Genomic DNA, 20397 nt, shown 5'->3' with positions numbered 1-20397 from the left:
ACGCGGGTTCGTGCCCCGGTCGGGGAGGATCCCACATGCCGCGGAGCGGCTGGGCCCGTAGGGCATGGCCACTGAGCCTGCGTGTCTGGATGACTGTGCTCTGCAACTGGAGAGGCCGTGGCAGTGAGAGGCCCGCATACCGCAAAAAAAAAAACAGAATTCCATTTACAATAGCACTCAAAAATGTTGAAATACTTAGTCGTAAATCCAACAAAATGTGTGCAAGACTTATATGAGGGAAACTACAAAACTCTGATGAAAAATATCAAAGAAGAACTAAATAAATGGAGAGAAATTCCATGTTTGTGCATAGAAAGATTCAATATTGTCAAGATGTCACTCCTTCCCAACTTGATCTATAAATTCAATGCAATCCCAGTCAAAATCCCAGCAAGTTGTTTTGTGGATACCGGCAAACTGATTCTAAAGTTAATATGGTGAGGCAAAAGACTCAGAATAGCCAACACAATAATGAAGCAGAAGAACAAAGTTGGAGGACTGATAGTACTCTAGTTCAAGACTTACTATAAAGTTACAGTAATCAAGACAGTGTTCTGGGGCTTCCCTGGTGGCGCAGTGGTTAAGAATCCGCCTGTTGATGCAGGGGACACAGGTTCAAGCCCTGGTCCCGGAAGATCCCACATGCCGTGGAGCAACTAAGCCCGTGCACCACAACTTCTGAGCCTGTGCTCTAGAGCCTGTGGGCCACAACTACTGAGCCCACGTGCCACAACTACTGAAGCCCATGTGCCTAGAGCCCGTGCTCCGCAACAAGAGAAGCCACTGCGGTGAGAAGCCCACGCACCACAATGAAGAGTAGCACCCGCTCGCCGCAACTAGAGGAAGCCTGCGTGCAGCAATAAAGGCCCAATGCAGCCAAAAATAAAAATTAATTAATTAATTTAAAAAAAGACAGTGTTCTATTGGCAAAATAATAGACTAATAGATCAGTGCAGTAGAATAGAGAGCCCAGAAATAGACCCCCATAAATATAGTCAACAAATCTTTGACAAAGAGCAAAGGCAATACAATGAAATAAAAATAGTCTTTTTAGTAGATGGTGCTACAACAACTGGGCATCCATATGTTAAAAAAAAAAAAAAGAATCTAGACACAGACCTTACATCCTTCACAAAAATTAACTCAAAATGAATCACAGCCTTAAATTTAAATACAAAACTATAAAACTCCCAGAAGATAACATAGGAGAAAATCTAGATGACCTTGGGTATGCAGGTGACTTTTTAGATACAACACCAAGTATGATCCATGAAAGAAATAATTGATAAGCTGAACTTATTAAAATTAAAGTTTTCTGCTCTGTGTAAGACACTGTCAAGAGAATGAAAAGATAGGTCACAGACTGGGAGAAAATATTTGCAAATATATGTCTAATAAAGGACTGTTATCCAAGATGTACAAAGAACTCTTAAAACTCAACCGTAAGGGCTTCCCTGGTGGCGCAGTGGTTGAGAGTCCGCCTGCCGATGCAGGGGATGCGGGTTCGTGCCCCGGTCCGGGAGGATCCCACGTGCCGCGGAGCGGCTGGGCCTGTGGGCCATGGTAGTGGGAGGCCCGCGTACCGCAAAAAAAAAAAAAAAAACTCAACAGTAAGAAAATGAGCAACCCGATTTAAAAATGGACAAAGACCTTAACAGATATTTCACCAAAGAAGATATGCAGATGGAAAATAATCGTATGGAATGGTGCTCCACATTGTATGTCATTAGGGAATTGCAAACTTAAAAACCAAAATGCCATTATATACTTATTAGATCAGCCAAAATCTAAAACACTGACAACACCAAATATTGGCAAGGATGTGCAAAAATAGGAACTTTTGTTCATTGCTGGTGGGAATGCAAAATGGTACAACCACTTTGGAAGAGAGTTTGGCACTTCCTTATAAAATTAAACGTACTCTTGCCATACGATTCAGCAGTCATGCTCCTTGGTCTTTACCAAAGTGAAAACTTGAAGTGAAACTTATGTCCACAAAAAAACCTGCACACAATATTTTTTTTTTTCGGTACGCGGGCCTCTCCCTGTTGTGGCCTCTCCCGTTGTGGAGCACAGGCTCTGGACGTGCAGGCTCAGCGGCCATGGCTCACGGGCCCAGCCGCTCCGTGACATGTAGGATCTTCCTGGACCGGGACACAAACCCGTGTCCCCTGCATCGGCAGGTGGACTCTCAACCACTGTGCCACCAGGGAAGCCCCTGCACACGATTTTTATAGCGGCTGTATTCATAACTGCCAAAACTTGGAAGTAACTGAGATGTTCTTCAGCAGCTGACTCAATAAACAAACTGTGGTACATCAGATGATGGAACATTATCTAGTGCTAAAAAGAAATGAGCTATCAAGCCATGAAAAGACATGGAGAAAGTTAAATGCCTATTACTGGGTGAAAGAAACCAATCTGAAAAGGGTACACACTGTATGATTCCAACTATATGATATTTTGGAAAAGGCAAAACTATGGAGATAGTAAAAAGATCAGTAGTTGCCAGGCGTTGGGAGGGAGGACAGGCACAGAGGATTTTTAGGACACTGAAACTACTGTGTGTAATACAGAGTAATGTATCATACATAATGGTAGATATATGTCATTATACATCTGTCTAAACACATAGAATGTACAACGCCAAGAGTGAACCCTAATGTAAGCTATGACCTTTGGGTGATGAGGTGTCAATGTAGGTTCATCAGTTGTAAGAAATGCACCAGTCTAGTGCGGGCTATTAAAATGGGGGAGGCTGTGCCTGTGTGGGGATAGGGGACTTTGGAGTAATCTCTGTGCCTGCCGCTCAGTTTTGCTGGAAACCTAAACCTACTCTATAGAATAAAGTCTATTTAAAAAAAGAGAGAATTACTGGCTCACATAATTGAAAAGTCCAGGGCTAGGGAGGCTTCAGGCACGACCAGATTCAGGGGCTCGGTGATACCATGGTGATGCAGTCTTCATCTCTCAGCTTTGCTTTCTTCCGTCACCCCAGTAGGGGAGCTCCAGGGGACTCAGGCCTGATGAGTCTTGGTATAAACCGGAGGCTCGTTGCCACTGGGAAATGTCCTGGTTGGGCTCTTACTGGCTACCTTGGGCCTGTGTCCACCCCTGGAGTTGGGGAAGGGAGATTTCGCCCTATCCCAAAAGGAAGATGTGAGGCCTTATTGCCAGAGGAAGGGAGACTAGATTTGGGGCCGGCAAAAACCACAGAGTAGTTGACCAAGGCCCCTCCAGCCCTAACGTTTGATACTTCCGGTGCTGGCTGCCTGCCAGGTGAGGGCAGTGGACAGCCCTTCCTGCAGAAGGAGGTGGTGTTTGCACTGGGCCTCGGGGGTCACATGAGAGGGCGGCAGGTGGCTGGGAGGGTGCTGGTGTAAAGGGAACAAGGTGCATGAGGGCTTGGATGTATTTGGTAGCTGTTGAGAAGACCAGTTTGGCTGGACGATGAGTGTGTGAAGACTGGGCTGTGAAAGCATGTTGTGGCCAGACTGGGGCCTCCCAGGATGTGGGTCCTGCCCCGCCAGTCTCCCAGCCTCACCCATACTGCTTCCTCTGGGGTGTTAATATCCCAGGAGGGAACCTCCGTGGGGTAGGGAGGCTGTGCTTCCTCTGACCCCCTTTCCCCCAGGCGTTCCTGGTCTACACTGCAGGTGTCTACTCCAACATGGGCAACTACAAGTCCTTTGGTGACACCAAGTTTGTTCCCAACCTGCCCAAGGTGAGCTGAAGACGGCTGGGAAAGGTGGGCAGTTTGGGGCCGGTGGGATGGGGTGCGGGGCATGCAGCAGATGGAGCCCCAGTGGGAGTCGGGCCCTGAGAGGAGCTTTGACCTTGTCACTACCACACTGCACGGCCTTGGGTGCTGCAGCCACCTCCTGACCCTGCTGACCCGAGGGACGAATGAGCGGAGGCTGTGAAAGGGCTCTGTGCGCTGTTAGGTGCTGCAGAGGTGGAGCCTGCCTGTCACCACTGAGGACAGCGGAGGAGCCTGGGCATGAGGAGTCCCTCTCTGGGACCACAGGGCTCAGGCCCATCTGGGGCAGAGGCAGCTCTTACACCAGGGCTCTCAGCCCCTACTGAGTGCACGAATTGCCTGGCGAGCTTGTTGAAATGCAGCTTCTGACCCAGTAGGCCTGAGCAGGTGGGGCGTGAGGGTCTGCATTTCTCGGGCAAAGTCAATGCTGCCGGTCTGTCAACTGCACTCTGAGCCAGAAGGTCTTAGACTGTGGGAGAAGAGCTTGGGGGTCGATGGGGGCGGGGAGGGGGGCGCTCCAGGAGGCAGGTTCGGGTGGTGTGGCCAGGCCACGGGCCTCCCTTCCCCTGCAGGAGAAGCTGGAACGTGTGATCCTGGGTAGTAAGGCCGCGGAGCAGCACCCGGAGGAAGTCGGGGGCCTCTGGCAGACCTGCGGGGAGCTCATGTTCTCTCTGGAATCGAGGCTTCGACACCTTGGGCTGGGGAAGGAGGTGAGGCCCCCCCCCAGCCACACTGGGGAGTGGAGGGCATCCTTGGGGGCCGCCTGGTATGGAGGGAGGGGCACCCGATGGGGAGGCAGCGGGCTGTCCGTCACGCCTGAGGCCAAGCTGCCCTCCACTGCAGGCCTCAGCGCCATCATTTGTAAGCAGGTTGGATGGAACGCTTTCTGAATGCCCTCCCAGTTCTGACATCCTGGGATGCCATGTGCAGGAGGAAGGAAGGAGAGAAGCTGAGAGCTGGAGGGAGCTGAGGAGGGGGCATGGGAAAGGAGGGGGCCAAAGCTTCCCACCTCTGGAGGCTGCTTGGGAGCTGCGTGGGGTGAGGGATGCAGCAAGCCTTAGGGGCGGGCCCGCGAGAGGCTGGCACCGAGCTTCAGGAAGGCTGGACTTGGGCCTCTGTTTGTTGTTTGTGTTGTAATTTTTTCCCCCTGGAAAGAGTTGGAGAGGGACAGTGGAGGCTGCTGAGAGGAAGTGGAGGAAGCCAGAGGCTGGAGAGGGTGGCTGGGAAGGAATTCACCAGCTTCCCCAACCCAACTCAGCAACTCCTATTTCCCATCTGCCCCTTCCCCGACAGGGAATCACCACCTATTTCTCTGGGAACTGTACCATGGAAGATGCCAAACTAGCCCAAGACTTTCTGGACTCACAGGTTTGGGGGTTGGGGAACTTGGGGTGGTGGTTTGTTGGGGTCCCCTCGGCACTGGCGCCCACTCCTGTGTCTCAGCTTGGGCCCAGAGGCATGGGCATCTTGGGTCCTTGAGGTGGAGAAGACTTGGGAATCCTCGTCTAAGGGTCAGCCTGGCGTGAATGAAGATGTCCCCGTGTGTGCCCTGATGGAGCTGCCCCTGCCCCACCCTGGGCTGAAGGGCCTTGTGACAGCCTCAGGGCAGGAGGACACAGGACATCAGAGCTGCTTGGATTGGGCTGGGGCATCCATGTGTCACTTTCACCTCCCAGCTCAGCCGCACAGCGACATTTCCTTATCTGTGGAATGGGACCTGCCTCCTGTACCCCGGGTTAGCTGAGGTCACGAAGTGTCTTGCACAGCGCTTAGTAAAAGTTAGCACTCAGTGTACTGAGCAGAGCGAGAGTCTGCCCTGGCCTGCCCCTGCTCTCTCCCCTCGCAGACAACTCAGGCACGTCCACCGGAGGCCCCGGACTGCTTTACCTGTGTATCTTCTCTCTCTGGTGTGACCCACTTTCCCTCCCCCCACCCCACAGCCCGCTCTGGACTTACTCTCCCCCAAACCCCTGCCCTGGTCTTTTCCAGAACCTCAGTGCCTACAACACACGGCTCTTCAAGGAGGTCGGCCAGGATGGGAAGCCCTGCTACGAGGTGCGGTTGGCTTCTGTGCTGAGCACAGGTGAGCTCACGCCCCTTCTCCTCCTTCCTGTGTTCCTGGACCAGCGTGGAGGGGGCCAGAACCCAGGACAGGGTTAGCCGACTATGGTAGCTGCAGGCAGTAACCACAGTTGTAATAGTTACGGCACACGTTGATCGAAGGCTTGCTAGGTGCAAGCCCTAGTGCTCAGCAAATGGTGTTCCTGTGAGGTGAGCGTCCCCAGCCCCGGTGCTGCTGGTGGTGATGTAAACCTAAGAGGAGGCTCAAGGGCAGGGGAAGGGCCTTTGTTCCACCTGGCGAACATCACTGCTGCAAGCCTCTGACAGGGGCCACGTGTTGGCCATGGTCCTCATCCTCCAGGCAGTGGCGCAGAAGATACCAATCCATGTAAACAATGGAAGTAGAGGCTGGACCATATGTCCCATGACAGCCTAGAGGAGAAATCCAAACTGCACATCAGTGAAGGCTTAATGGAAAAGGTGACCACCTGGGCTTCCCTGGTGGCGCAGAGAGTCCGCCTGTCGATGCGGGGGACGCGGGTTCGTGCCCCGGTCCGGGAGGGTCCCACATGCCGCAGAGCGGCTGGGCCCGTGAGCCATGGCTGCTGAGCCTGCGCGTCTGGAGCCTGTGCTCCACAACAGGAGAGGTCACGGCAGTGAGAGGCCGCGTACAGCAAAAAAAAAAAAAAGGTGACCACGTGTGTCTTGGAGGTTGGGGACAATACAGCAAGGTGGGGGTGGTGAACTTACTAAAATCCACTTCCTAAATATCTCCCCAAGTACCTTCAAGGCAAAGCCCAGATGCACTTCTAAGGGCTCCATCATTTGGAATTTCTTGGTTATAAGTGAGGAAACCTATTTCAAATTTGCCTACAGCAAAGGGGACTTCGTAGGCCTGAGTAATTAAGAAGCCCAGGATACAGTAGCTTCAGGCACAGCTGGATCCAGCTGCTCAGACAGTATTCTCAGAAATTTCTCTCTCTGTCTCTTGGCTCAGCTCTCTTTGACTTCACCCACAGCAGGCTGCTCCCATCTACATGTCCAGTGGTAGATGTTAGCTGTTGGCTGGGGCCTCGGCTGGGGCTGTCAACCAAAACACACAGCCTGATAGCCACCAGCTGGGCCATTGCAGCAAAGAGAGCCCTCTTCTCCCTGAAGTAGTGTCTTAACGTCTGGGAGTGGCTCAGGTTTCTCTGTTTTGGGTCCTTGTGGCTAAGGGCCCCTGGTCCCAAGCCTACCTCACAGCCAGGTGGACTCACAGCCAGGTGGACCCACCACCTGGACTCGGGGTGGTTGTGAGGGGGTGGTTCTCAAAAGAAAACTGGCGTCTGTTACCAGGTGAGGGGGATACAGATGCAGCATTAAGAGAAGCATCCAGGCCCCTGTGAGGACCTTTGTAACCCCGTCCTCCCTTCCACACCCACCTCCCACCTCCCAGCCCTAGCCTCCCACTTAGACTTCGGCTGCAGCCACGCTCAGCAGCTTCCAATTCCCTGAAAACCCCATGTTCTCACCTACCCCCTCCAGGCCTTTGCACGGTCTGTTCCCCATTGCCGCTTGGAATGTCCTCCCTCCCCTCTAGGTGTTCCACTGATGAACCCTAATCGTCCTGTAGGCCAGGCTTGGACCTCACCTTCCCTGGACCTGTCCCTGTCTTCCCACAGCCTCTTTGCTCATCAGCACGCCCAGTAATTTCCCAGTTATTTTTCTGTTGACTTCAAGCTCCTTGAGAGGAGGAACTCTGTGTTTCATTCACCGGTGCCTTCCCAGCAGCTCTCCCTTCGTTGATCCTCAGATACCAAGCAAAGGAGGACAGGTCGGGAACAGCACTCCTGGTGGAGAGAACAGCATGAGCCAAAGCAAGGTGGTGGGAAGGTTTAGGGAGCAGCACGTACGTAGTGCGATTTGACTAGGGAAGAGGATAAGGGTTCCAGGGAATAGGAGGGGATCACACGGGAATATGAGCTGGGCCTCTAGGATGCAGCAGAGGACAGTGGTTAAGAGTGTGGCTCTGGAGCCAGGCTGCCTGACGTAACAAGCGCCCCCATTTGTTCAGTGATATAAAGCCACCTTTTCATGCTCCTGGGCTCTGTGGGTCAGGAATTTGGATGAGGCACGCGAGGAACAGCATGTCTCTGGCTGACCATGTCTGAGGCCTCAGCTGGGAAGACTTCGAGGTGGCGGGTGACTCAACAGCTAGGGGCTGCATCCTCCGCCTGCTCACCGACTCACACGTCCAGTGGTAGGTGTTAGCTGTTGGCTGGGACCTCAGCTGGGGCTGTCAACCAGAACACCTCACACAGCATCTTCATATTGCTCGTGGTGGCTGGGCTCCAGAGCGAACACCCCAAGAGAGCCAGGCAGACGCCGTGTCGCCGCTTGTGACCTAGCCTCGGCAGTCACATGGCGTCACTTCTGCTGTAGCCTCAAGCCTGCCTGCCCTGCTTCAAGAGGAGAAGTCCTGATAGGAGAAGTCACTTTGGGAGATGGGAGATACTGTGGCCATCTTTTCTTTTTTCTTAAATATAAGCTAGAAGTATGTTGTATGGATCAGAGACAACAGGCAAAATACAACAGTGTTAATATCCCATTGCGGACTTCCTGGTGGCGCAGGGGTTAAGAATCCGCCTGCCAATGCAGGGGACACGGGTTCGAGCCCTGGTCCGGGAAGATCCCACATGCCGTGGAGCAACTAAGCCCGTGCGCCACAGCTACTGAGGCTGCGCTCTAGAGCCTGCGAGCCACAGCTACTGAAGCCTGCACTCTAGAGCCTGCGAGCCACAGCTACTGAAGCCCACATGCCTAGAGCCCATGCTCTGCACCAAGAGAAGCCACCGCGATGAGAAGCCCGCGCACCACAACGAAGGCTGGCCACAACTAGAGAAAGCCCACGTGCAGCAACAAAGACCCAACACAGCGAAAAAAATAAAATCCTTTAAAAAAAAATATCCCATTGCTTCTGTAACAAATCACTACAAATTTAATGGCATAAAACAACACAAATTTATTCTGTTACAGTTCTGGAGGTCCAAAGTCTAAAAGAAGACTCCAGTTCCTTCTGGAGCCTTCAGGGGAAATCTGTTGCCTTGCCTCTTTCTGTCTCTAGAAGCTGCCTGCATTCCTCGGCCTGTGGCCCTTTCCTCACATCTCTCCCTCTTCTTTCTTCTCTCATCACTTCCCCTACCTCCCTTCACCCTCCTGTCTCCTCCGTATAAGGACTCTTGTGATTACATCTAGGGTATGGCTAGCTTTTTAAATACAATCTGCCACACTGGGTTTGAATCCGACTCTGCTACTTGCTGCTGTGTGACCTTCAAAAACTGACTTAACCTCTCGGTGCCTTAGCTTCCCCATCTGTAGAATAGAGATAATAATTTCCCTCTCCCCACAGAGCTGATACAAGGCTCAAATGAGTTAACATGTAAATCACTTAGAACATTTCACGTAACATAACATTGGGTTGGCCAAACAGTTCGTTTGGGTTTTTCTGTAAGGTGGTACGGAAAAAGCCGAACGACCTTTTGGCCAACCCAGTATCTATATTTTTGAAGATGAAAGTTTATACTAATTTCTGTGGGCAGTGGGGAGCCATTGAAGATCTTCGAGTAAAGGAGTGTCACAGCGAGAAGCCTGCTGGGGTGTCTTATATTAGCCTTTTCCCTGAGCCATCCTTCTTCCCTCAGAGCCTATTCTGGACTCCGAAATGAATTCCAAGCTGAAGAGCTATGAATTCCAGGGAAGCAATTTCCGGGTGACCCGGGGAGACTATGCACCCATCCTCCAGAAGGTAGTGGAGCACCTGGAGAAAGCCAAGGTAGGGCTGGCTAGGGGCTGAGGTGCTTCTCCAGGCCCCTCTGGGCAGCAAAGGTGGGTATGGGGTTGGGTGGGTCAGCCTGAGGTTGACCAACCCTTGCTCACCCCCAGGCCTATGCAGCCACCAGCCACCAGGAGCAGATGCTGGCCCAGTACATAGAAAGCTTCACCCACGGCTCTATCGAGGCCCACAAGAAGGGCTCTCGCTTCTGGATCCAGGACAAAGCCCCCATCGTGGAGAGGTGAGGCGCCAGCCTTCACCCCGCCCTGCCCGCTCCCCCCGCCCCGCCTCCATCTCAGCCCTTCTCTCCCCCAGTTACATCGGGTTCATCGAGAGCTACCGAGACCCCTTTGGCTCCCGCGGAGAGTTTGAAGGTAACTTCTGGGAGGTGGGCGGTCGGATGGAAACCCTTACCCTTGTCCCCTGAGGACTCTCCCCTCCCCGCTCCTCCCTCAGCAGTAACAATAACAGTGACAACAGCCATTGATGATTTGCCATGTACTGGACACGTAGCTCATTTTGACACCATCATCCTATGAGAATGTCTCTCCTCACTTCACAGATGTGGGAACTGAGGCACAGGTGGTGGGTGGCCTAGTCTAGGCACCTTGGCTCTGAGCCACTTTGCTGTGCTGCCTCTCGTGTCTGGTCCAGGCATAGGCTCCAGCTTTGTCACTTAATGGCTGTGTGACCTTGAGCCACTTAACCCCACCTCTGCGCGTCCGTCACTCCTTTTTGGGTGTCGTGGGAAGTGAGGTATTATATGCAGATGGCTCAGCACAATGCCAGGCATGGAAACGGTGCTGAGTTGATGGGAGCAGAATTAACACTGGGACTATGAACTCGACGCGGCTGCTGTCATCTCGGGACAGGCGGCAGGCTGCCTCGGCCCTTGTGTCCAAGCCCCCATGGGACCCACTAGTGCAGGGCAGGGCATCCAGCCTGAGGATTTAGACTTGTTTCTGCCAAGCTTCATCCTCCCCAGCCCCTGGATGGAGAGTCTGGAGCATCCAGCTGCCGAAAGCCCGCGAGATTAGCCTTGGAGGAGAGAGGAAAGCCCCGACAGCCCGTGAGGGCTTGGATCTGAGCCCAGAGATCCAGGCCCAGGGACAAGGCAGAAGGGACAGGCAGTCCAGGGGCCGGAGGGTGAGACAGGTTTCCTGCCTGGGTCCTGATTTGCCAGGCCTGCTCTGAGGGCCAAGACCCCAGGGCCTCCTCAGCAGCCTCAGTCTCAGAGGTCCCCCCCTTTTTACACAACTCATTGTGATTATTAGAAAAGTAGTCTCCGTTCATGGTCAAAAATTATGAAAATACAGACCAAAACAAATCAACTGTGATTGTACCCACCCCAAGGTTAAAATTTGGAATGTACTTTTTGTCTTCTGTTTTTATATAGTGCTATGCTTAAAAACGTGTGTGTGATTTAAAAATCTGCATTTGTTGCAAGTAATTGGAACAGTACAGACGTATGTAGGATAAAATGTGAAATCCCTCCTTTACTATCCTCTCCTATGTCACACCCCTCCTGAGATCACCACAGCTCGCAGTTGAGTACAGATCCTTCCAGGCCTTTGTCGAAGCATTCACACACACACACACACACACACACACACACACACACACACACACACATTCCTTTTTTTTTTTTTTTAAATAAGTTTATTTATTTTTGGCTGCGTTGGGTCTTCATTGTGGCACACAGGCTTTTCGTTGCGGTGGCTTCTCTTGTCGCGGAGCACGGGTTCTAGGCACGCGGGCTTCAGTAATTGTGGCTTGTGGGCTCAGTAGTTGTGGCTCGCGGGCTCTAGAGCCTAGGCTCAGTAGTTGTGGCACACGGGCTTAGTTGCTCCGTGGCATGTGGGATATTCCCAGACCAGGGCTCGAACCCGTGTCCCCTGCATTGGCAAGCGGATTCTTAACCACTGCGCCACCAGGGACGTCCCCACACATTCCTTTTAACTCATCTAGGTAAATGAGCTTATATTCTATGTATTGTTCTGTCACTTGGTTTTTTCACTTAATCATGTATAGTGGATACTTTTCCTATCAGTATATATAGACCTACCACATTCTTTTTAATAGGTGTATAGTATTCACAGTATATCATAAATAATTCCCCACAGCATTTGATATTGTACTACATATCTAACAGCTGCATGGCATGCCATCACATAGCTGCCCCCTGATTTATTTAATAATCCCCAATCATTGGACATTTATTTAGGTTGCTTTTCCTTCTTTGCTATTTTAATCATCCTCTCTTCCTGCCCTGGTGTGATGATTTCATCAGACAGAGCGAATCCAGATGGAGAGGCATTGCCAAGCCCATCCCTCGGCCAGGTTAAGGTTGACCCCTTCCTCGGTCTAGGTCAGGCCTTTCCAGCGCACAGTCCCTGCAGGGTTAGCAGGAATTACATCAAGAAGGATTTGTTGCTGAGCAGCAGGGAGTCTCTGCTTGCAGGACTCTTTAACGTGCATATGTGCATTGCGAACCTTTAAGAAGATGGAGGTAGAGTGTATAGTTTTGCCCAAACTTATCTGACCAGAGAGCTCTTTCTTTATGAAGGCTCTCATAGAAAATGTGTTCTATGGAGTACAGTTTTGGAAATTGTACTGCTTTGAGCCAGGAACGCTAACTGCACTGAATCTGAAAGGATCAGTCCCAGCCGCCTGTGCGGCAGCCTCACTCACCACTGCATAAGCCAGGTGCACTAGCCGTGCAGGACAGTTCACAGTTCCCCCAAAAAGGAGAGCATCTTTTTTTGTTCACGTCGTCCCTTCCACTGGGCATCTGATCCTTTCCCCATCATCCCCTATGTACTCCCCACAATCTCCTTTAAGATCCACCTCAGGTGTTACTCAGCGAAGCCTTCTCTCTGTTCCCCACCCATCCCAAAACAGTGACCTCGTGGAGGCAGGGCCCAGGCCTGGGTCACCGTCCTCCCGAGTGGCCAGCACAGGGTCACTGTGCACAGCAGGCATTCAATACCTGCATGACGGCTGGAGGGTTAGAGGGGTTGAGGAGGGTGTGAGATCCCTTCCAAACCCTGCCAACCCACAGCCCACTCTCTCCCCCCACAGGCTTCGTGGCCATGGTGAACAAGGCCATGAGTGCCAAGTTTGAGTGGCTAGTGGCAAGTGCGGAGCAGCTGTTGAAGGAGCTTCCCTGGCCCCCAGCCTTCGAGAAGGACAAGTTCCTCACCCCCGACTTCACCTCCCTGGATGTTCTCACCTTCGCCGGCTCCGGCATCCCTGCCGGCATCAACATCCCCAACTGTGAGCTTCCGTGGGCCCTGCCCCTCGAACACGACAGGATGGCCCAAACCCCCAGGAGACCCCACTGAGAGTCGCACCCTCCGCCTCCACACACTCACCCTGACCACAAATCACCCTGCTCCGCTCACCATCCCGGCCTGTCCCTCTTGTCCAGACTCCTCGTCTGTGACCCTTGACCTTTGCCCCTTCTCCCTGGTCCCCACCCTCACCTTCTCCAGATGACGACGTAAGGCAGACGGAAGGCTTTAAGAACGTGTCGCTGGGGAACGTGCTGGCCGTGGCCTATGCCACACAGCGGGAGAAGCTCACCTTCCTGGAGGAGGAGGACAAGGTGGGCACCGGCAGCCCAAGGGCCGGCGCTGGGCCTGGCCTGACCTCAGCTGATGCAGGAAGGCGGACAGGCCAGCGCAGAGGAGAGGAAAGAACGTGGCTTCGGGCCTGGCTCTGCTGCTTCCCCGCTTGTGACCTTTGACCTTGTGTCTTTGGAGCCTGTTTCCCCAGCTGGCAAACAGTGGAGGCAGACCCTTCTTCGCAGGTTGCTGCAAGGATGGGATGGGCTTTGCGGTGCCCAGTGTAGTAGGCCTTTAGCAAATGTGTGCATCACGATGGGCCCTCGGCCTGGCACGGGGGGTGTGGGCAGGCCGTGTGGCCGTGGTGGGACAGTGGGCAGCATGGGTCTCTGCTTGTCTCGGCAGGACCTGTACATCCGCTGGAAGGGACCCTCCTTTGACGTGCAGGTGGGGCTGCACGAGCTGTTGGGCCACGGCAGCGGCAAGCTCTTTGTGCAGGTAAGAACACAGGGCTGGCCGTGGTGCCCGCAGGAGCCTCTGCAGAGCCAGGCCTACGGCTCCCCTCCTCCACAGTCAGCCCCTCAGAGGTGAAGCTGCTCCAGTCTTGGCCCTCAGTGTCTCAGCCTCCCCCAAGATGTCCCAGGATTGAGTGGGACCTGCAGGACTATCCAGCTAAGGTCCCCCCACAGGAAGAATTGCTTGGTTCAGGCCAGGGAAGCCTGCCCTGAGGGTGTGACCCAGGCAGCCCCAGGGCTAGAGAGGCCAGGAGGAGGCAGTGTCTGGAGCCCCTAGTCCTGAGGCTGCAGCACTGTCTGTCTTTGCACTGCTGTTCCCTGGAGCCTGTAACTTTCCAGGTATTGAAGGGGGCCCCTTCTCCCCAGAGCTGCCCCTTCCTCCTGGCCAGCCAGAGTGACTGGAGCGCCCTCAGCACCCACTCAGGGAATATGAGAAGACAGACAGCCTTTCTGGCAGGCCGGGAAGAGCCCATTGTGGACCCCCAGCCCGGAGCTGCATGGATGACATGACTGGGGGTGGGTGGGGCAGGGCTGTCAGAGAGTGCAGCGTTGGGCCTGCTCCTTGTGGGGTGGAGCTGCCTCTCCAAATGGGGATGGGCTGGGCCTGGAAGTCAGGAGGATCCAGAGAGCAGCTGATGGGGGCACAGCTTGGCATTGGGCTTTGTCCAGGCTTTGAAGTCCCAGGGAAGCGGGGACACATGTGGCCCCTCGATGGCCTTGCACAACAAGACAGTTCCCCTCCCTGAGCCTCAGTTGGCCCATCTGTAAAATGGGGTTCCTGACTCCTATGGTATGGCTTTTGTGAGGAATAAAGGCAAAGCCCTGGGATTTGCTTGGCACTCGATAGGCCCTCTGAAAGTGGGTGTTATTGTTAAGAGACAGTGTGCACAGACATTATGTGCTCTGATTCGGCTTTGGGGTTCTTAGTCTCTGAGCCTTAGTTTCCTCCTCTGTGAAGTGGGGTAGTAATAGAATGTTCCTTGGAGGGTGGTTGCAAGGGTGAAATGGATGGTGCACGAAAGACACTTGGCACATGGAGAGGACGGTGAGGGTGATGCTTCTGAGGCAGAGAGTCACATGCTGTGACCTCCTCTGCCAGCAGAGGGGCCAGGAAGGTGAGAAGCGGCCAGGCCTTCTGGTCCACCCACTGGGACATCTCCAGCTGGGCTCTGGAGATACTGAGTCCAAGTCTTCATGTGACTTTGGGCATGTGCCTCCCCGTCTGGCCTGCAGTGTCACTGTCTGTGCAGGGGTAGGTGCCTGACGTTCTCCTACCTCCGGGGCTTCTGAGATGTGTCACAGGACAGGTTTGGAGGCGGCAGTGTGTCAGTGGACCTGCTGCTCCTGCCATCCACTCACTGCTCCCGGCACCTTTCTGAGCCACTTGGATCCAGGGCTGAAGGCCTGGCCCAGGGCAGGGGCACCTTGCCCTCACCTGCCCCACATTCATGACCATTCTCCTGCAGGATGAGAAAGGAACATTCAACTTTGACCAGGAGACAGTGATCAACCCAGAGACAGGGGAGCAGGTGAGGGTGGCCTCGGCGGAGCCTTGGGGTGCTGGGACTGGGGCGGCTCAGGGGGATGGCAGGCACCCCTAAGCTTGCTTCCTGGGCCTCTCCTCCCAGATTCAGAGCTGGTACCGGAGCGGGGAGACCTGGGACAGCAAGTTCAGCACTATTGCCTCCAGCTATGAAGAGTGCCGGGCAGAGAGCGTGGGCCTCTACCTCTGCCTCAACCCCCAAGTGCTGGAGTACGAGCAGCAGGCCTGGGTTGTGGGTGCCTCCTCTGTGGATGGAGGGGGTGCTGGCAGGGAGGGCAGGGCCCGGGTAGCCTCTGGCCCCCCTCCCCCCTGCCACTTCCCCTCCCTCCCCCAGGATCTTTGGCTTTGAGGGGGCTGATGCAGAAGATGTGGTCTACGTGAACTGGCTCAACATGGTTCGGGCCGGGCTGCTTGCTCTGGAGTTCTACACCCCTGAGGCCTCCAGCTGGAGACAGGTGGGGGCCAGGGGACCCCTCAGGAGGGAAGAGCCTTAGGTGGGGACCAAGATCAGAATTCTGGGTGTAGGGAAGGGACAACCGTACCTACGAGGCACATAAACTGGGTTGATCCCAGAGTCCACTGCATATGAGGGCAAGTCAGGTCACTGTTGTGAGTCTCGGTGTCCCTGTCTGTGAAATGGGAGTAATAATCTCCTTGCCCACCTTTGAGGGTGAATCAGATGAGATGATTTTACTATGATCACTAACAGATGACTTGCATGGGACTTACTCTGTGCCACTTAGTTCTAAGCGCTTTATGTGATTAACCCATTTGTCCCCAGTGTCAACCCAGGAGGTAGGTACTGTTATTACCCTCATTTTAGAGATGAGGAAATTGAAGCACAAAGCGATTAAGTAACTTGCTGGTAACAGAACCAGAATTGAAATCCAAGCAGCCTGCCTCCAGAGCCATTAGGCTACACTGTTCGGTGATGAGATGTACTTTAGAGATAGGGCAAGCAATTGAAATCTTTTAAGAAGTCAAGTAAGTCTGTTTTGAGGAGGCAATATTGTGTCATCAAAAGAACGCACGGAGACTTCCCTCGTGGCGCAGTGGTTAAGAATCCACCTGCCAATGCAGGAGACACAGGTTCGGGCCCTGGTCCAGAAAGATCCCACATGCCGTGGAGCAACTAAGCCCCTGTGCCACAACTACCAAGCCTGCTCTCTAGAGCCCGTGAGCCACAACTACTGAGCCCACGTGCCACAACTCCTGAAGCCCACATGCCTAGAGCCCATGCTCCGCAACAAGAGAAGCCACTGCAATAAGAAGCCCGCGCACCGCAACGAAGCGTAGCCCCCGCTCACTGCAACTAAAGAAAGCCTGTGCGCAGCAACGAAGACCCAAAACAGCCAAAAATAAATTTAAAATAAATTTATTTTTTAAAAAAACACTTTTTTTTTTTTTTTTTTTTTGTGGTACGCGGGCCTCTCACTGTTGTGGCCTCTCCTGTAGTGGAGCACAGGCTCTGGACGCGCAGGCTCCGCGGCCATGGCTCACGGGCCCAGCCGCTCCGCGGCATGTGGGACCTTCCCGGACCGGGGCACAAACCCCTGTCCCCTGCATCAGCAGGCGGACTCTCAACCACTGCACCACCAGGGAAGCCCTGAACACACGTTTTAGAGTCAGGAAACTTGGGTTAGTCCTTGCTCTCTCCTACGAGCTGTGTGACCCTGAGCAAGTCACTTCACCTCTCTGGGCCTCTGTTTTGTCATCTGTAAACTGTGGATAACGGTGCCCTCTTGATCCCACTGTTGAATGCAAACAGGATTGTGGAGAAGAAAGTGCTCGGGGTCCTGGTGGCGAGGGGCCCTCTGGGGGTAACTGTTGTCATGAGGGTGGGCTGTGGAGCAGCAGAGGGGATGGTGGGTGACAAGGGGGAACATGGGGCTCTGGGTCCTGCCTGGAAATGGCCTTCCTGTCTACCAGGGCAGCCTGCCCTCCCTTGTGAGAGGAGAAGGGAAGCATTTGAGGGGAGAGGAATAGGCACAAAAGGACCCACAGGCTGGGGAAGAATAAAACGACGATAATAATTGACAATTAGTGCACACATATGATATATCAGACCTTGGAATGAGCTCTTGATACTTCTTGCCTTGGGGTTGCAAATGATTCCTTTCTCTTTGGCCCCGGCAGGCCCACATGCAGGCCCGGTTTGTGATCCTGAGGGTCTTGCTGGAGGCCGGCGAGGGACTTGTTACCGTCACTCCCACCACAGGCTCCGATGGGCGCCCAGATGCCCAGGTCCACCTTGACCGCAACAAGATCCGGACCGTGGGCAAGCCCGCCCTGGAGAGGTTCCTGCGGAGACTCCAGGTAAACAGGGGCCTCTCACCTTGGAGGCCCCCTCCAGCCTCACCCTGTCTCCCCACCCTGTAACAGGGAAGGCTTCTTGGAGGTGGTGGTATTTAAGCTGGAATTTGAGTGCCAAGGAGGAACCAGCTATTAGAAGATCTGATAGCAGAAGAAACAAAGCGTAAAGCCTGATCTTGGGACTGGAAGGAGCTTGGTGGGTTGAGAGACAGAAGGAGGAAGCCTGGAGCTTGGTGAGTGAAGGAGGGAGGGACAGTGGTCACTGCAGCCCTGACGTCCCTCCCATGTAGGGACGTTTAGAGTCAGTAGACCTTTTGGGGTTCTGGTGCCAGTACTAACGAGCTGTGTAGTTGGGGTAACATACTTTGCCTTGCTGGCCTCCACTTTTCTCATCTGTCAAATGAGGTACATCACCTGCCTCACCTGGTAGGAATTAAATGAAACAACATATATGTGGAACTGAGCAATAGAATGTCGTGTTATCCAAGCCAGTGTGACACAAAGTGTGGTCCAGAGACCAGCAGCAGCATCGCCCAGGACATGCAGATTCAAAGGCACCACCCCAGAGCTCCTGATTCAGAAATTCTGAGTGCGGGGCCCCGGAACCTGCACGTTTACTAGCCTGCCAGGTGATTCTGACACTCAACAAAGCTGGAGGACCACCGATGGTGACCCACTCCTTACCGGGAAGTGCCTTCCATCAGAACAGGGTCCTGCTGGCTTTTTCAACCTGAAGAAGGCCCAGCCTTCAATTCAGCAAATATCTCTTTATGATTGTACTCCCACCTATTTCCAGAAGGGATGTTAGGCATTTTTCCTAAAAAGATATGTTTGGCCATTAAAGTAAAATAAAATTAGAAATTAAAAATCATTAGATGCAAAACACAGTGCAGTGTCTTGGGTCAGATTCGGGAATAGATAAAAGACATTAGTGGGAAAACTAGTGAAATCTAAATAACATCTAGAGTTTAGTTAATACAAATGTACCAATTTTGTAAGATGTTAACAACAGGCAAAACTGGGCCAGGGCCACACGGGAACTCTCTGTACTATCTTGGCAACTTTTCTGTAAATCTAAAATTATTCCAAAACAGTCTATTAATAATAATAATAAGTCACTAGATAAAGGAGTCAAATCTGCCACATCTTCAGCCAGTATTGAACTGTGACTTAGTAGTGAGTGAACACAGAGCATTCCGTTCTAGAGATTGAAGCAGGTGGGTCTCTGTACGAGAGGAGTCATTCAGCAGAATGGACAGTGTCTGCAGCAGTAGTTTTACAGAAGGTACGGAATATGGAAGCATTTTTGGTGTTGCTGTTTCTTTTATTAGCCCCCAGGAAAAGCCAAGAGCAGAGCAAGGAGCCAGCCCCAGGGAAGATGAAGCCTTTTCCATAGGGAAAGGCTTCAGCCATGGGTCACAAACACAGTCATAGCTTTGGCCCATCCGTATTATAAAAGTTGGTGAGCTGAGATACAAATGTGTATTTCTGACTTCTTTGAAGGTCTGACATCAATAGACGTAATTCCCACGTGAATGATGGGCTGGAACTGAGCATCAGCCACTGCGTTTGCACACTTGGACATTTGGACATGGTGTGACTCTCCAGTTTGCCGGGTCCACTACCTACCTGCCTTACTCACTTGTTCATGATAACACCTGGGTCCCGTCAGCACCCCTGTTGCCAACTCTTTGGTTTAAGCTCCTGGGGTCTAACCTGTCGACCTGATGAATGTGTGTTCACATTCTGGGTGTTAAATATCATGCAGAAGAGAGAAAGGTGAGGTATTCTCTCTAACCTTCCCCCAGGAGTTCTCAGTCGGTTTTAATTACTCCAAAGCTAGGGAAAATCATTCTAACCCTGGGTCTAAGAGGGAGAGGCTTACCTGGAGGGTGCCCTAGTAGGAATCCTACTTTGCCACCTGCAAATTGGCAAAAGAAGTAAGGATCAGAGCCACAAAATGTCAGATATTTGGAAGAGAGCTACATAGACCTCCTAGCAATAATCTTTATAATCACTGAAACTAAAAATAGGCAGCTGAAACAGGGTTTAAATCCAGCTGAAGATAAAGGAAGTTATACAGCATGTAGCACAGAGACACAAAGCTAGGAAATTTAAAAGAGAGATTAAGAGACATGGAGGATAGTGTGAAAAGGTCTAATGTACATAAACTGAAGTTCCAAGAGGAAAGGAGAGAGAAAAGGTAAGAGAGGGAATATTAGAAGAGATAATGGCTGAGAATTTTATAGAACTGATTAAAGACCCAATTCATGGGGCTTCCCTGGTGGCGCAGTGGTTGAGAGTCCGCCTGCCGATGCAGGGGACACGGGTTCGTGCCCCGGTCCGGGAGGATCCCACATGCCGCGGAGCGGCTGGGCCCGTGAGCCATGGCCGCTGAGCCTGCGCGTCCGGAGCCTGTGCTCCGCAATGGGAGAGGCCACAACAGTGAGAGGCCCGCGTACTGCAAAATAAAAAAAAAAAAAAAAAAAAAAAAAAGACCCAATTCATAAATCCAGGAAGCTCTAGAGATACCAAGAATGACAATTGGAACCCCTGTCTAGAAACATCATAGAATGGGAATTCCCTGGTGGTCCAGTGGTTAGGACTCTGCGCTTCTATTTCAGGGGGCCCAGGTTCAGTCCCTGGTTGGGGAACTGAGATCCCGCATACTGCGTAGCCAAAAAAAAAAAAGTGAAGGCAAAATAAGAGTAGAAATTTAAAGGGGGACATAACTGTAAATATAGCAGGAATTTATGCAATAACTTTTTAACTTGGATGAATGGACAAATTCCTAGAAAAATAATAACATTAAAATTGACTCATGA

The 20397-nt window shown here is 52.5% G+C and overlaps 1 protein-coding gene across 8 annotated transcripts in view; it reads left to right on the top strand.

The window, feature by feature from the left end:
- The window catches only part of DPP3 (dipeptidyl peptidase 3), a 37731-nt gene that overhangs the window by 9778 nt on the left and 7556 nt on the right, over nt 1-20397 (top strand). For 5 of the 8 annotated variants that reach the window (XM_060158512.1, XM_060158514.1, XM_060158516.1 and 2 more), the window contains exons 3-16: nt 3635-3724; nt 4333-4470; nt 5054-5128; nt 5750-5843; nt 9505-9635; nt 9746-9876; nt 9951-10009; nt 12717-12911; nt 13130-13242; nt 13607-13699; nt 15183-15245; nt 15345-15469; nt 15594-15714; nt 17393-17575. In XM_060158512.1, the coding sequence (XP_060014495.1) occupies nt 3635-3724; nt 4333-4470; nt 5054-5128; nt 5750-5843; nt 9505-9635; nt 9746-9876; nt 9951-10009; nt 12717-12911; nt 13130-13242; nt 13607-13699; nt 15183-15245; nt 15345-15469; nt 15594-15714; nt 17393-17575 (1611 nt within the window). Of the gene's footprint in view, nt 1-3634; nt 3725-4332; nt 4471-5053; nt 5129-5749; nt 5844-9504; nt 9636-9745; nt 9877-9950; nt 10010-12716; nt 12912-13129; nt 13243-13606; nt 13700-15182; nt 15246-15344; nt 15470-15593; nt 15715-17392; nt 17576-19075; nt 19352-20397 lie in introns of all 8 variants that reach the window. The other 3 variants (XM_060158515.1, XM_060158513.1, XR_009542303.1) reach the window with 2 other exon arrangements.

The sequence above is a fragment of the Lagenorhynchus albirostris genome, chromosome 9 (genome assembly GCF_949774975.1).
Source record: "Lagenorhynchus albirostris chromosome 9, mLagAlb1.1, whole genome shotgun sequence".
Lineage (NCBI taxonomy): Eukaryota > Metazoa > Chordata > Mammalia > Artiodactyla > Delphinidae > Lagenorhynchus > Lagenorhynchus albirostris.
Note: the sequence above shows the minus strand (reverse complement) of the source record. Positions and strands in the feature narration are given on the sequence as shown.